The sequence below is a fragment of the Manacus candei genome, unplaced genomic scaffold (assembly GCF_025592945.1).
Source record: "Manacus candei isolate 608988 ecotype Guabito, Panama unplaced genomic scaffold, ASM2559294v1 h1tg000013l, whole genome shotgun sequence".
Taxonomy (NCBI): Eukaryota; Metazoa; Chordata; class Aves; order Passeriformes; family Pipridae; genus Manacus; species Manacus candei.
Window position 1 is genome coordinate 4017080 of NW_026138061.1, and position 16708 is coordinate 4033787.

Sequence of the window (16708 nt, forward strand, 5' to 3'; positions counted from 1 at the left end):
AAGAACTGTACACACTCAGTCCCTTCTCCAAACTAATTAAGTAACTAAGACTCAGTATTTGTTGCCAACATGAACATATCAAAACCAGCATCCTACAAGCCATATACACCACTTACAAAATGTACTTTTGATTAGGCAAGTGGGGCTCACGGGACTGTGTACCAGTGATTTCAGCAGCAAATTTGCTTATTTTACAAAGTAAATCCCAGCTGTCAGCTCTGAAAACTCAGCCTCAGCTTTAATAATTGCATCAAGTTCCTTCCTCTTCACATAAGTGCTGAGCCAAGCTTGGCCCTCCGTAAGCCCTGCTGCCTCCTGTGACTGCACAGCACAACCATTGCAGCTGAGCAAACGAGGAAGGTTTGAACTGCAAACACCAAACTCCTTCCCTCTGAGGTTGTTGTTGGTTCTGAAAGAGGGTACAAAACCCAGCACCTTACTGCAGCCTCCCAGCTACACCCAAATTATGGTCTCCAATGGATTCTTTTTCCAATTACAAAACTTCTGTTTAGGCAGGAAATAAAAGGTCACAAAGAGAAACCAAGAGCAGATTCAGAATGCAGATGGAACACGAAAGCAAAGCTCCTGAGTGTGTATTTGCTGAGACAACAGCTCACAAAGGACACTACTACCACAAGAAGTGTATGATGCAGTACCAGTGTCATTCCACTCAACCTATGAAATTTAATTTCAGGACCTTCTTCAAAATGGTGGCATCCTTAACCTGAAACTCATTTGAGTAATGCACAAGAAAATACAATCGTTCAGTACACTATGAAGCAATCCAGATTTTTTGTAGTTAATAAATCCAGGCTGCATTTCAAGCTGGAAAAAACTTCACAGCAGAATGTTCAGCCTTTCTCCCCAGCTGATGACAAAGCCAGTAACAGCTGCTGGAATAGAGCTCCTTAGCACCATGGGGTGAGTGTATGATGGCCAGGTGGGAATGCTCTAAAAAGGAACATCTCTTGGATGGGTACCTTGAGATGGGATCGTGTCCTCTGAACAGCATGGAGTTGTTGTTTGGGTGCTGTAGCCACTGGAGCACTGCAAGGAATCCCGACTGCTCCTCTGGGTGTCCAGCTGCAGTCCCCTTGACAGAGCCAGCGCCAGCTCCTCGCAGGCCTCCATCTCCTCACCCTGCTGCTTACACACAGAAAGAGACTCATTACACCTGTCACCTTCACCCATGCTTAGGTGCCCCTCCTCCCCAGAAGAGCTTGTCACCATCACAATAGATTGTGCCCAACCACTGACTTGGGCTAGGAAACAGATGCCTCTTTGGAGGACGTTGCCCTACAAATGCTAACACCCAACAGCGTATTCCCTCACGCCCACAGGATTCCCACTGACCACACCACCACGCCAGTACCCCTTCCCGGGTGAACATGTGCCAGCATAAAGCACATCAGAAGTACTGGCAGGAGCCAGCACATCCGCTTCCCTTGCACCAAGCATTGTATTTGAAATTAGAGCTTCACCCTTGTGGCAGCTGAGACCGTCATGCTCCGAGGTCTCTGGGCCTCCTCAGGGGTCACAGGGGCCCCGCTCTGAGCTCCTCCATTGAGATCTGGTTCGCGCTTCTCTTTGCGACGTTGCAACGTGTTCACCATCGGCTGATCGTACGGGCCCGGCTTGGCCCAGTCCTAAGGAAATGCACTTGTTAGTGACAGCTTCCATCAGTAATCGTGCTTTAATTACATGTGAAACTACGCAAAAGGACAATTTTAATGCACCAGATTATGTACCAAACTGCATATGCCTTTCTGAATCAGGTGAGGAATAAATTAATTTTAAGGATATTAAAAATCTTCATTTATAAAATCTATTTCCTTTATTAAAGGGAATCTAAATTTCCTATTCTACCTAAATGTTCTTATATGAAGATATTTAACATTTTGATACTACAGTCTTATCTAAATGAAATTCTGTTGTGATAAAGCCTACATTTTCAGAATTTCAAGTACAAAAATCACTTGCACATAGTAGAAAATACACATGCATGTTCAATCACCAATGTAACTGCTCTAGATGTACACAAATTCTAGTATTACATGCTGTTATGCATGTCTTTAGGTCTGAAAAATTAGGCTTGAACAGATTTTTGATACACATTAGAGGAGGAAGTTACTCTGAGTAATCTCTCAGTTTACTTACTAGCTGAAATTGAGTTTGTAATGATGATCTGTACCGAGGAAAGACTAACTTTACTCTGAACTACTGGTACTAAATTTGAAACAGAAATTCCTCAGCGAAGACAGTATTCACTCAGGGCTCTATTAAGCAAAGTCCTGAGGGTGTCCAGAACCCACACATTGCACACAAAGAGCAGGACTGATCCGTGTCCTGTGCTGGGAGGCAGAACCACTGCTAAGCAGTAGCTCCCCAAACACCAGCTGCTGCAAGGGCAATCCCAATCCTAAATTTTCCTTTACTGAGACAGGGGCTGCTTTAAAAATAAAAGAAACAAATTCTGCATGAGAATGGGCCCCACACCTCCCCAGCTGCCTGCTGGGCAGCCTCCCACAGCCTCCCAATTCACAATTAACGATGGGCCAAGACCACATTATGGATTTTTACTGACATGTGTCTCAGTCCAACATATGAGAAGTGCACGGTAGCTGAAGTGACAGACACCCTTGCACAGACAGGTATTTTGGTTTTATTAACACATATGAAACTCTGCTTTACCTTAACATCTGTGTCTCTGCTCTAAGTATTTTGCTGTCAAATATACTGGCAGAGTGCTTCTAGCACAGACACAGCTAATGACCCTGAACCCCCAGGACCACTGTGCCTACCCTGTATCTCAACAGTCTCCAGCTGCTGGAGAGAGCGAGCAGGGGGATCTGTAACAAGATATCTCAATTTAAATGTATAAGCAGGTCCCGTGGTGCATATGCAGTATTACACAACCATCCACAGGCACTTAAATCCTGCATAGCTACTGTCAACTGCACATCAGCCTTGTGAGGATTCAGGGCAACAGAGAAGAGATCTTCTCTCCTTGCTCTGGGGCAGAGTCTCCCAGGGGAATGACCTGGCAAGGATGAAAGTCAAGACTCTGGCAGAGCAGAGACGTTTTAGTGCCAAAGAAGATCCCTGCAGATCCAGCTGGAGCAATTGAAAGAAGCTACCGCACTCTTTTTCAGTGGTCTCCACTAAGAGAGCAAAAGGAGCTGGGTGATCACTTCCAGTTTGTGGCAGTAAAGCCGGGACAGCTTCAGTCATCACTTGGGTTTCCCTGGTGCTCAGCACCTTCTTAAACCACTCCAGCTGGATCTTGGAGTGTGCCTGCCCATGGGCAAGGTGGGGGCCCAGCCCAACCACCACAGGGAGAACACTGGTGTCTTCAATGTGGCCTCGCTAAACTAAGCCAACTGGATGCCAAGCCTGCCTTTCCGTGCTCAAGTGAGCGCTCTGACAGAGCTGAACAAGCTTTTCTCGCTGAATAGAGCCCAGAGTGCTTCCACCAACGTTCCAGAGTTAAACTATTCCTTCCTACCTACACATTGTCAGCTTTAATATGCTTTAGTCAGTGCCAGAACAGACAAGGTCATTGAGAAATACCCCCTGCTGGAATTTAGCTCTCCGATTTTCCCCATGCAGTGCCCATTCAGAGTGATATTAAAGAGAGCAAATCAACCAGTAATTACACGGACCGAAAGGTAGCAACAACTGCCGTGTGCATGCTGTTGGTATGAGGAGGTGAGGACTGCCACAACAAAAGGAACACAAACCTTCCAGCTAGGGATCTTAGATGATGGAAACATGCCTGGCCCAATGGTGTAATAATGAACGTAGTCTGGAAGGAGGGCTGAGGGAGCCCGAGTCCACGCGCGGGAGACAGGCGGGAAATGAGGGAAAGGACCTGCACCAACTGAAGCTACGGATGGGTCACTTGATAAACTACAGTGATAAAACCCATTAGACAACTGGAAACGAAACAAATAAAAAAAACAAAAACAGAGAAATTAATATAAACAGAATGAATACGAAAATACACTGTGACTGATGTTGTAGGGAGAAAACTTCTGTATCTTAAAACAAAAGAAAGAAAACTCTTAACTCTGCTGCAAACAAAAAACAGAAAATTGACACAATGCTTGGTTCAGAAGCGAGATTGCTTGAAAATTGTTATCTGGTATAACAAATTTCAGGCATCAATCTAGTGGTCACTGTCTCCCAGCTGAGCAGCTTTGCCTTCTGTCCATGGAAGCAGCATACTGTGAAAAAGCCTTTGCAATTTAGGAACCCTGCAGACTGCAGACATAGTACAAAACTTTTCCAATCCTGGAGGCATTTGCATTGGTGGCATTTAGTCTGTGTAGCTGGACAGAGAGGAAAAGCATACAGCCTTCAAATATGGCATGTTCTGTGTGATGATATGGAAGAAAAAAGAACAAAAACCAACAGCAAGGATTTACCAGATGAGAATGGAGACCGCTCTCACTTCCTCCCCCAATTCAGAGTGTATCCCACTTAATTTATTCCAACAATGTGTGTTTTGTCTTCCTTTTTGGTCAAAACCCAATCCCAATTAGTGTAATGTGTGCTACCTAATGGGAGAAAGGGGAGAAGCCACAAACAGCACAACCTGGGCAAGAAGCTCTTTGTCAGGCAACCAGCTGGCTTTGGGCGGCATTCCACAATCTCTTCGAGTAGCAAAGGTGGACAGTGAGCTTTTCTTGGAAAATTACCTCTGTAAAATGCCCAATTTGTAGCTTCTCCTACAAACTAGTTTAAAGGCAAGTGTGGTCTATTCAAACAGATTAATTCCTAAAGGAGAGTGCAACAGTTCCTATTCTCATCTTCGCAAAAAGGAATCCTGGCTGCATCCCATGCATCGTTTTTTGTCTAATGTTGCAGGGTTTGGATAACGAGCTAGTAGGTTTGTATGTCTTGGAGATGAAGTTTTTCACCTTATCTGTGGAGGCCCAAGCCCCCATGGTGGAGCCTGAGCTGACTGAGGTGGGGGAACTGCACTCGCTCACTGACTGGCAGGTTTCAGAGGCTTCTGAAGAGGCAGAGCTGGACGAATTCTGCAGCGTAAAACAGCACCACAGTGCAGGGAAAGGATACACAAGCCACCAAAAAAGGAAAAAAAAACCACAAACAGAAAGAAAAAGACAAAAAGCACATACACAGAGACACACAGGAGAGAGGGAGGGATGAGAGAAGCAAAGGGTTAGGGTTTTAAAAATTAATTAGAAACTGCTCAAAACCATTCCTAATGTTCAGGACATCTATGAGAAACAAAATAAGCCACTTGCTTAATGCGAGAACTTGCCACACTGCTTAGGAATGAGGAAACTGAGGCAGTGATCTCAACTCCTCATTGCAATTTCAGCATCTCAATTCTGTTAGCTGTCTCACAGCAAGAAGCTGAGGGAGCTGAGGGCACCTGTGGTCCAAACATGCAATATACTGAGACAAGTGATTTATACAGGAAAGCAGATCATCAGTACTTCAAAGACACAAAGTTTAGATTTAAAACATGGAGTAGCAAACATCACTTACATTCACAAGTTCTTGGATATTCTGATCTGCAAAAGTGCTTGTGAAAAGCTCATCTGAGTTCAAATATTATGGAATAGAGAAAGAAGTAATACTTACCAAACTGGAGTTTTCCAAAGTGCATAACTTGTATGCATGTAGGTAGGATGCATACACCAAATGCATACACTCTCACTCAAACCCTTCTGCCCAGCAGCCAGTGTGAAGGTATATGTGCTCTGCTGTGTGCAGAAATGGTGGCATGTACTTGCCACCTGCTTTCTCTTAACAGCAGAGCCAGAAAATACCAGGGGCTTGGATGGAGAGCGAAGGAAAATGCAGGACATAAAAGTGCCCATTGAACATAACAAACATTTTGCTCCTAGGTAGGAACTTCTCCTCCAATTTTCAGTGCATGCCCTTATGTACATTTGCTGCTTAAGACCTCTACAACAGACTCTAATTCAACCACAGGCAGGCCAAGGGGAATAACCATGCGGACCACTTTGCCTGCTACAGTGCTCTTCTAAAGCTCCCCCTTGAAAGTGGCATCCTGCTCCATAAAGGTGTGCGTCCAGGTCCAACCGAGTGCTTGGAAATGGTCAAGAATACTGGAAGAGTTGCCAGGGCAGTGGAGAGCTCTATTCACTGTCAGGAAATTCAAGACTACCAAGACTAATTCACCCTTTAGTAGCCCAGGATCTGGGAAACAAGTCTATCTAAGGATACCCTGCCGTTCTACGACAGCAGAGAGAATGTGCCCTTGTATCAGGTTTGCGTAGCAAACCCACAGATTTTAAGATGTTGAAGAGGAAGGGAAATCTCATTTGAAATAAAATTTCATCAGTTAACGTCAGGTGAGATCTGGGGTGAGTTTGCAATAAAAAGACAAATGGATAAGAGGCACTGTAGAGAACAAAAGGTGTCTCACTGCTAACCAGAAGCTACATATGAGAAATGTACAGCCAATTGCCTGGGTAAAAGGAGATGTAGGTCTCTGAGATGGAACACTGTCACCAGAAGGATTTTGGTGAAGGCTAGTAGGGCTGCTGAGAAGTCAACACAGCATCAGCATCTTGAACTTACTAGCAAACTGTGAGTTTAGTGAAATTTTGCAAACACTCTAAAATTTTTTAAAAAGCATGTAGTGTGATGGACCATTTTATAAAAATAACACATCCCATCCTATGCTGACATGGGATCAGATCTGCGGGTGACCTGTCAAATGTGCAAGGGTACAAGTATGCTCAGCTAACAAGGCTTGTATGCAAGGTGCAGCAAGAGCTGAGGTGAAGGTAAGATCAGAAGAAATTGGAACAAATGACTGTTAAGGAGAGCAGTGAACAGTGTGCAGTGGGGCACCTGTTGATGCGGCGGCTTCATGTTTTGTGGAACTGGTCACATTCTTGATTTAATGCAACTCCTTTTACAGGAGAAAAGCCTCTAAAATAAGAATACCAACATACATGAGCTGTAGTTGACTCCACCATCAGACATAACCACGGTGCACTAAATGGAGATGAGCCTATTGCTTCTATCCTTAGAGAAAAATACATTATAGAAAATTAGCTTTTACACTAAAACTCCAGACTTCTGCCTGACGTTCCAGGTACCTCAGAAAAGAAATCCCATAAGAATACTCACACTGATGTTCTGGTTTGGCCAGGAAAAAAAAACGAAGAGAGAAAAATGTAATTACAGAAAATCCTTTTTTAATAGCCTGAATGACCCTCCTGGGTCTGCATACTCTGCACATGGCAGAACAGACAGTGAAGAGTCTGAGTTACAAGCATGGTATCCCTCATGCCACATTGTTTTCTGCAGATGCCTCAATGGGGACAAGTAAGAATTTGGAATTTACACCTGATAAGACTATTTGTGTTTACAAGACAGAAATTTCACAAGATTATGTCAAGTAATGGTAAAAATGGCCCATAAATGAGGTTTATTAGCAACAAAGATGCATGCAGCAAACAGACAGAAAAAGGTCAAAAATGGAAATTCTCAAGATGCAAAGAATTGTTCAATTTACTTGGTGTATGGGGGGAAAAAAGAATAGAACTGATGAACTTATTTTTGCAATAAAGTGACTACTTCAAGGTGGAAAAAAAAGAAGACAAAAAGGACTCTCCCACTAACTCAGTGTGTCCATTTTCAGCAGGAAAAGCTAGACAAAGGCTGAACCAAGATGCCATGGGAAAAACGCCCTGGTAGACGAAGGAAATGCAAGACGTGGTGGTACAGAAAGTGTCTCCTCACCTTCAGTAACTTGCATGGCACAGAGAAGGTGAGCCTCTGGTCTTGCTAAAAAGTATTACAACAGTGAGAAAACAATGGAGAGGGAGGCAGAAGAATATTGAATTCCTGAAGGAAAAATGTAAGGAAAACATGACTGGTAGCAGGTCAAAGGCTCTCTGGATCAGACTGCAGACCCATTCTTGAATGGTTAGATGAAGGTGTGGGAAGCACATACCACCCTTCATTTCTTAGCAGAAAGTACATGAGGGACTGAAAACAGAAACTATACAGTTACTGCTTGGGCAAAAAGTCCCCAAACAAGTGCTTGTTTTAGATGCACACCCTCTGGCACATGCACTCCTGTGAGCACACGCACTGGCAAACACTGGGCAGAGCAATTTCTACTCCACACCCCATGGTGTGAGAAATTTGACTATCAGATTTTTTGAATTTGTTTTAGTAATTATTTTTTTTAAATGATTGTTTCACGTGAATCAGTTTTAAAATCAGTTTTTTAATTTTAGCTATTTTAACCCCGGGAGATTTTTTTCTTTTCCCCACAGCTGCAATAATGGTCTGCTCTTCTGAGAAAAAGCTAAAAGTTAGGAGTATCAGCAGAAAGCTAAAACTGTGCTCTGCACAGCAACATGCAGTGTAGCTTGGTGTCTGGTCTCTCAGACGTTGTGCCATGGCTTGTTCTTGGATAGTGTCCTGCTGCTTGGTGGGGTATGTACGAGTTCCAGCAAGCATAAAAAAAAAAGAGCTGTATTTTGGGCTGCTGGACTGTGCAATTATATTTCCCATCTGCTGTCCTACTAACCTATAAAAGGACTATGGTTATCTTGTATTACTTGCATCCTTTCACACCTTTCTTAACCCCTTCCCTTTCCCAATTATGAGACAGAGCTTCCTGGACAAGGGTTTCCCAGAAGATCAAATCCTAATGACAGTGTCCTCTACAGTCAGTGGAAAATGGTCTCAGCTACTTTTCAAAAGGCTCCAGATAGTGACTCAAGGTCATCACCTCTCACTTCCAGAAACCTGTCTCTACTGACTCTTCTTTCTAGTCAGGGATAAACTGCTGGGAAACATAACTTAGAAAAGGAAGTTTAGGAGAAACAAATTCCTGGTGAAAACTCAACAGATGAGTTTCAGTTTGCAGTTGTTTTTTGTTTGTTTGGAGGTTTTTTTGTTTGTTTTCCAGGGTTTTTTTTTCTGTTTTGTTTTTTTTTTAAGTATTATTTGGGAGCATTTCTTAATTTAAATGGAAAACTGAATAGTTGTAACAATGTACTTCCCCTATTCTAACTTCAAGCTACTTCAAGCGATGGAATCTCCTCAAAAGCAGAATCTTTCCAGCTTGATAACCTGTACACGCAAAAGCAAGTTCCATTCAGTTTTCCTCTACTTCAGTGTTTACGGAAAGCCATTTCCAGCGTATTCTCACACTAAAGCCTTATCTCTCTGCTCTTTGACAGCACATCAACATTTTTATCTTCTTATCTGGTTCTTTCTGTCCCTTTGCTTTCATCCCCACAAAGTCTAAGCAAGCTATGAAATTCAACTGCATAAGTGCTTCCCCTATGCATGTTACTCCAAATCCAGGGGATCCTTTAAAAATCATCCCCCTGAATCAAACATTACTATACTACTACCATATTATTTCACCACAGATACTCCCAAGACCTCAGTTTGTCTACTACACAGGACAATGTGTGGGTTTAGCAGCACCAGCCATGTCCAGTGTTCACCCAAGAGCCACTCTTGGTCTGATGTTCCCAGCAGCAGGTCTGTCAGAAAGACTTTGTTTGGGGTCAGTATGTGCCATGGGCAACACTGGCCATGGCTGATCTTACATCTGGCATTTAGAGAAACTGTTCCACTCCAGAAAAGAGACCTGTGATGCTTTTCCATCACAGGATGTGCTGAGCTACACCCAAACATACTTGTGTAATTACAATTAAAGTATTTTACAGTGACCTTCCCACATGTATAGCTACATGCTACAGGCTAACGCTTCTGCTGCCAGGGATATTAAGAGCAATGCTGCAGAAAAGAGATCCTCCTAAACCAGTGAAAAGGCAGTGTCTGGTTTGATAATTGCTCTTTTTCCTATCTTCTATGTAGAATGTGATAACTGCAAACACTTACTACTCGGTAACTACAGGTTGGAAAGTAGTCTTCATTTTGTCAGTCATCTCTCCTCTGGTATAGTCTGTATCTTGTTTAAATCTCTAGTTACTCCTTGTTTGAGATTCCCACCAACCTCCCACCCCCATTTGTGTTTTTGAGGAAATTCAGTTTAATTTTCAGTGACACTTGCTTGTATAAAATGTAGGCAAAGCACATAAAAGCTTGTCATAGCTCATATATTCCCAGTCCAATAATATGGGAATTTTAGGTAGTCCCTTCTACTTCTTTTTTCTTATTATAGAAAGAAAAAGGGCTTTGTTGATCCAGCAGATCCCACAGCATGTAGCTAGCAAACACCAGCAAGCGTCCACCTGGGCAAGATATACAGCTTTTAATTTCCTTTGTTGGTTCCAGAGCTTGCTTTTCTGCCTTCTCAGTGTCACTACTAGAAACAATGACATCAGTGTTCCAGGAACAGCAGCAGCTGCTGCTGCTCCTCCCCACCCGCCATGGAGCCTCCAAGCACAACCACACGGAGATCTGTCAGTTGGTTAGAGACACACAACACAGGATAACGCTGTAAACTGAACAGCTCCTCGGTAAGCTCACAGTCACAATCATCTGTCAGCACAACACACATGATTTACTTAGTGCTGAACATACAAAGCAAGACACTTAAGCAAAGATGAAGCGGCCAGGCAATGATCTGTTACCTTTTCCTCTGCGTAAAGGTATACAGAGCCAGAGACATACAGAGCACATACCTATTTGTTATACCAACACACTACACTTGTCACACTGCTGCAGCCTTCTAGAGCTCATGAATAGCTCAAGTGATGCTTGGGTCAGTTTGCAACTTTATGGACAGTTTCTAAAATGAAGTGAAAGCACATGAACTTAGATGGTGTAAATCAGTGTGACTCCCATCAACTTTCAGGATGTTCTGCCACCTGATACCAGCCTAAGTTCTCTCCTCTGCTTAACAGGGGAACTTGCAAAGAGAGATGTTGAGTTTTTTTCCATGCTAAGAGCAATTGCAAAGTTACATCCTCATCTGCAAACACGGCATCATCATGTGGATTACCGCCCTTTTATACCGGTGCAGTGGATACTATGAAAACCAAAGATGATGCTGGCATGTTTAACTGATGTATGTATCTTAAAAGTTAATTTCCTTACCTTGTTACTATTCCAGTTTACTTTATTATTGCTCATTTACTTTTTTTGCATTTCACTTAGGTTAGCCATAGCCAATCTAAACAAAACATTCATTTTATTAGTGTGCACAAGGTTCTTCAGGATGTCACCTACAAAAAAAAGCTCATGTGTCCAGACTGCGGACAGTGCAGAAGAGGTATCATTTGAAAATGATCATCATCATTAAAATGAAAGAGGTAAATATATTTAAAAACAGTTGAGCTTCCCTTGAGAATGTGTTCCAAGCCTAAATGAACCAGTTTTATTTTGGATGATACCTTAAAATTTCATTAGGGGTTCCACTCACTAAATGTCTTGCAAAAGTAAGGGGCTGTGTGCTATCAAAGGTGGTCTAAGAGTAGTCTATATGGGCAGGTGACACTTGGAAATCACTAACACTTGCTGCTTGTTGACTGTGAGGATTAAAACTCCCCAACTATGCCTACAGAACTATCTACTCCCCAGCATATGAAAAGGAGTGCAACTACATTTCTTAAAGTAAAAGACAATCTTCTCCAGTGACCTCAGGATGTATTAAAATGAGTAATACTGAACAACAGGATATTAGGTCCACTTTGGTTTGTGACTAAGATTTATGATGGGATTTATAACATGAGATGGTAATTCAGCCTTGTTTAAAAAATACTGCAGCTGCTGTGTGGTTTGTTTAAAAAACCCAAACAAAACAGCAGAAAATTCAGGTGCTGGAAGGTAGAGGCCTTGGAGCATTGCAAAGCTCTGCCTGCAGATGGCCAGCTAGTTTTTATAGGAATGATGCCATGAAGAAATAGAGCAGCAACTTCCTTCTGTAGACCCAAAAATGCTCTGGAAAAGTTTTGCCTATATTGATAGTGAAATCCTCTTAGTTTTACTGTGTTTAGGATGTTACCATATATGACTACACAAACACTCATTTCTTATGAGTTCTCGTTTTCATGCAGAAACCTTATTTCTGCAAGGTGCTCAACTGAGAACCCAAAAGAGCAAGCCTATCCACAGAAATGGATGTAATAAAAAATGGCAAAGGCAGTTCTGTGTGATAATGCTGACAGCATTTTTAGTATCCCAGACCCTTCGCAGGGGAGGAATAAAAGAAGTCTCTCTGATGTCAAAGCCACCGTCCTATGGCTGTCAAAAGGCTGTTCTTGCATCAATATTTGCCCATTAAACAGTAAACAGCCACCACATATTAACAACTTGCCACCTTTGCAGGATATTAACTGCTACCCTCAGTGGGTAAAGTGAGTATTATCCCCTCCTGTAAGGTGAGACTTGTTGTTCTTTCTCTTCTGTATGTATCTGAAAAATAGGCATCTAGGCTCCCTCCAGGGCCATCAGGAAAACTAAATCCCCCAAGAGTGACTCATCCTTTTCTTCAGTGCTAACTGCAAAAGCAGCATAAATCACTCAAGCTAGAGGCCCAACTTTTAGCTGGATGAAGTGTAGTGAGACAAACCTCACCCTCACTGTTTAAACTGACTCCAAGGTACCCCAAAACCACAGCAGATTCTTTCTGTGAAAGGTGAGCCAATTTAAAGAGTCCAGCTCGCACTCAGGTTTTTGTTCTCATGCTTGCACGTACCTGGTTAGGTGCTTCTGGTGGCATGGGGGATGGCGATTTGGACTGGAAAGCATCCTGGGACATGAATCCAGAATCATGGGAGGACACACTGGACAGCCTCATGGGTGCCTGCTGAGGCAGATTGGAGCTGCGATAGCGATAGTGTGAACTAGGTGAGTGCGAGTGCGAGCCACTGGACCGGGAATCACTACTGTTAACGCTGTTCAGACTGCTGTGAGAGACAAAAGGAACAGAGAAAGGAAAGGGGAGAGGAAAAGACACAAGGGTGGGGTGGGGAGAGACCCATATGCAGTACAATTAACATTCCACATGTCTCTAGCAACAGGCAGCATAAACCGGAAAAGAAAAATATTGACAAATTAAATATATATATATATGCACATATATATCAGTAAAGAACTATAAGCAACTGCAGTATCCCTGGTGATGAGAGAGAAAATGGCATTTTACCTTGAATTTCACTCACATGACCAAATCTGTAACCACTCAGAGTTCAAAGCTGGGTTAGGGATGGAGGGATTGCTACATGCCCTCCCTAGCATTTGCACAGCACTTGCTCAAAAAGTCTCTGCTGACAGCCTTCTCCTATTCCTGACTTAGACTTTGCTGCCTCTGCACCATGGCGCAAATATACACTGGGATTTCTAGAAGGGTGACCAAAGGCACTGCAGTTCATATAAGAGTCTGTCTCTAGGCATGTCACTGCAGACAGTCAGCAGGACAATGTGTGAGACCATCACCAAACCCCCCACGCTCCAGAGTACCTGGGACAAGCTTTGCTCACATGAAGGCTTCCTACCAGAGAAAAACATGTGATGGCATATTGAGTGAAGCCAAGCCACTGGGTATGGAGCTTTAGTTAGTAAGATGGTTAGAGAATTAAAACCCGAAATTAATATCTGTGTTAAAAAACCCAGTGTGATGCTTCAAACAAAGAGATTGATTTTTACTCCTCAGTATCCATGAATGACAGTAAGGACATGTCAGCTGCAATGTGGGAGCCTGTGAAATTTCCTGCTGGGGTGGCTGAGCAGGACTAGCAGGATGTACCTGTAGGCAGCTTTCTACCCCCACTGGCAGGAGCCTGGCCGAAGGAATGGCTCTGTAGGATATGTGGGTGAGGCCTGCACCTCCTGTTCACAAATGCCACGTACACAGAGGATGTACAAATCAGCTTGGAGCAGAGAAAGAGAAGATCTGCTGAATTTTACCCACACATACTAGTCTATGCCACAGAGGTTTTACTGCTCAAGAAGATGAGGTTCATTAGGAACAGATGATGAAATTTTGTTGGGGTTTTTTTTTGCCATTTTCTTCTATAGCTTCAGGATATTGCATCTTTAAGCCTGTGCTCATTGCTCTAAATATGCATGTTTTCACATATATATATATAAAAGTACTGACTTTTTTTATATATATCTGCATGCAGAGACAAGTAGGTACATAGAAGTGGTGTTCACTTGCTCTGACATGCTGTAGGTAACTTTGCTCATACACAGAGAACCTGTCATACATTATTCATAAAGCAAACTGAAAGGTAATCATTTGAGAGCAGCTAGAGAGGTGTTGAGCAGAATACACAACAGGATATCTTCCTTTTCAGTAAAAGGAAAGAGTAAATGTGGACACCGGGTATGGGGGCAACATGCTAATAAACTGTTTTATGAGAAAAAACAGTTTTTACAGAGAAAGCATAGACAGAATCCAGTGTTTCAACATATTTCAGGACAGCATTAGACAGTATTAAACAGTCAAAAAAACTTGTATCAAAAAAGCATTTCCATCTACCAGACTCATAGGGCTATAGCCAAGGATGTTTTCCCTTTTCAAAGAGTTTAACTTACTGATCAGTAACAGCTACTTAGAATAATCTAAAAAGTCATCACATGAAAAACAGAAAAGGAAATTATGAATGAACAATCTCAGAGCTTAGATCAGTACAGTCCGCTCTTTGATCCAAAATGGATTCAAGAGAACTGAACCAAAAACATCTTCAAGTTGTCTTGAGTTCAAAAGTTGTTCAGTCATGCCCATCCTTTTTAATATTCCCAGCACACACACTTAAACGAGTAATGACCACAAGGGACTGATTTCAGTAATACTTATTATTTAAGATTTAAGAATGTATACAAATCCATATCACAGTTTGAACTTGCCTCCTGTTGCCCCCAAAGAGGTGAAAAACAAATATTACCAATCGACTTACCTGCAAACACTAGATTTTCTGGACATGGTAGTACTGGGAGAGGATGGAGGAGTCTGGTAAGACCAGCTGTAATCAGAACCTTTCAAATCTAAAATTACCTGATGAAAGATAATCAATAGCATCAAGGATGTGGAAAAATTTTACCCCTATTAACAGAAAACATCTTCTTGTCATTCGTCACCACTACAAACTTGCAGTGCCAATTGACTCAGTCTCAGTCCCCTTCCAGAATTACGCTGTGTATATAACACAGGAGAGTCAGCTTCATCCTTGGCTTTCCAGGAACTAACATACTTCAACACTAGGGCTGCTATTACAGAAGGAAAGTCACATTTGAATGGAAAAATCTTAAAAAGTAAACTGGAGATTTATTTCATGCATTCTGGAAGCTGTTTTGTTTGGGTTTTTTTTTTTACTTTTAAAAAAACTATTATGGCCTTAGAGTTGAAGAACTGTTGCATTTTAAAAAATTAGCTGAAGATCCAACACTCAACCACAGCAGAGCTTTACACTTCTAGGTCAATGATATGACAAGAAAATTAACATAGCAAGGCTGGAGAAAAACATCCCATTTGGATTTATTTAATGACACACATTTTTCTATGCATTTTAAGGACCACATGGAAAAATGCTCAAATGTTAGACTCCACCCAGCTATCCAATCCCAGCAATCTTGCAACTACGTAAAGAGAGGGATGTTCAAATGTAGGGTGAGGAGATGACATTCATTCCTCATACACTCTCAGCAGAAATCTGGCATCTTCATATACTTCCAAGTGTACCAAGTACTTCAGGGGCACTAAGCCGGTACTTCAAGATAATTTTTTTTAAATTGCTTATGTTAAACATGACCTTGCTGCAGAGAAGCATCTACAAAACATAACATTAAGCCACTAAACACCAGTACTCAATATCCCTCAAAACACAAAAGGAAAACTGGTGCAAGCTACAAACGAAAATGTTTTCCAGGCAACAAGAGCTGACCTGTTCACTTGAGGATGGCAATTTGTGTGGATCCATGGTAAGACTTTTCAGGTCATCTGATATGGTTTGTAAATGGGTTATTTCTCCTAGCATTGATATTTCTTCTTCCTGAAAAGACAAAAGAGCATGGCTAATCACAGCCTTGGTTTTAAAAATCAGACCCATAATTCAACACACCACCTTTTTCTTTTTGCTGATGACTGTGGGGATGCCCAGTGGAGCCACCTTTTCTTTGCCCATTAAGCAGTAACTTCTTATGAAAGAAGCTCGAAAATATTAGAGTTCTGTAACTACTTTAAGATTGCTGTAAGTTCTGAGGCCCACAAATCTTTCTCTCATCAGCAAGATAAATAAGTCTCAGCCTTCTTTTTGTGATGTGTTCAGAAAAAGAGTGTCAGTTTTGCTGCATTAGACAAATTTTAACTCTTCTATGTATAGGCACTAATGTGCCCTAAAGATTTTAACCCTGAATGTACACAGGGGTTAAACTCGCATTCTTTGCTAGTTTTTGAAACTTAGAGATAAAGGCACTATACAGGTACAGAGCACTAATATATCTATGATTCCTTCTGGCTCAAATTACATCAACAACTAACTCAGATGATTCATGCACTGTAAACTATCCTAGCATTTCCTCCAGGTCCTCCAGAGTCTGGAATTCACCTCCTCCTGCTCAGCCATCACCTTCCTATTTCTCTAACTACAGTTTTCTGTTGAGAGTGGTGCTCTTTGTAAACAAGCACTGGGAACATATTCCCAGTACACCGGTGACCCTTCAGAAATGCATCATGCTTGCACAAAGCCACAAATGATTCCTTGTCGGGCTTCAGACAACCTGAGATGATGAAAATATACTGAAACCTTTTCAATGA

General features: G+C 42.1%; 1 protein-coding gene across 17 annotated transcripts in view; it reads right to left on the minus strand.

The window, feature by feature from the left end:
• The window catches only part of MTSS1 (MTSS I-BAR domain containing 1), a 125369-nt gene that overhangs the window by 3196 nt on the left and 105465 nt on the right, over positions 1–16708 (minus strand). For 5 of the 17 annotated variants that reach the window (XM_051778592.1, XM_051778593.1, XM_051778599.1 and 2 more), the window contains 7 exons: positions 15837–15944; positions 14853–14950; positions 12647–12857; positions 4923–5042; positions 3741–3935; positions 1482–1646; positions 981–1143 (listed from right to left, as the gene is read on the minus strand). In XM_051778592.1, coding sequence (XP_051634552.1) covers positions 981–1143; positions 1482–1646; positions 3741–3935; positions 4923–5042; positions 12647–12857; positions 14853–14950; positions 15837–15944 — 1060 coding nt within the window. The remainder of the gene's footprint in view (positions 1–980; positions 1144–1481; positions 1647–3740; positions 3936–4922; positions 5043–12646; positions 12858–14852; positions 14951–15836; positions 15945–16708) is intronic. The other 12 variants (XM_051778608.1, XM_051778597.1, XM_051778596.1 and 9 more) reach the window with 7 other exon arrangements.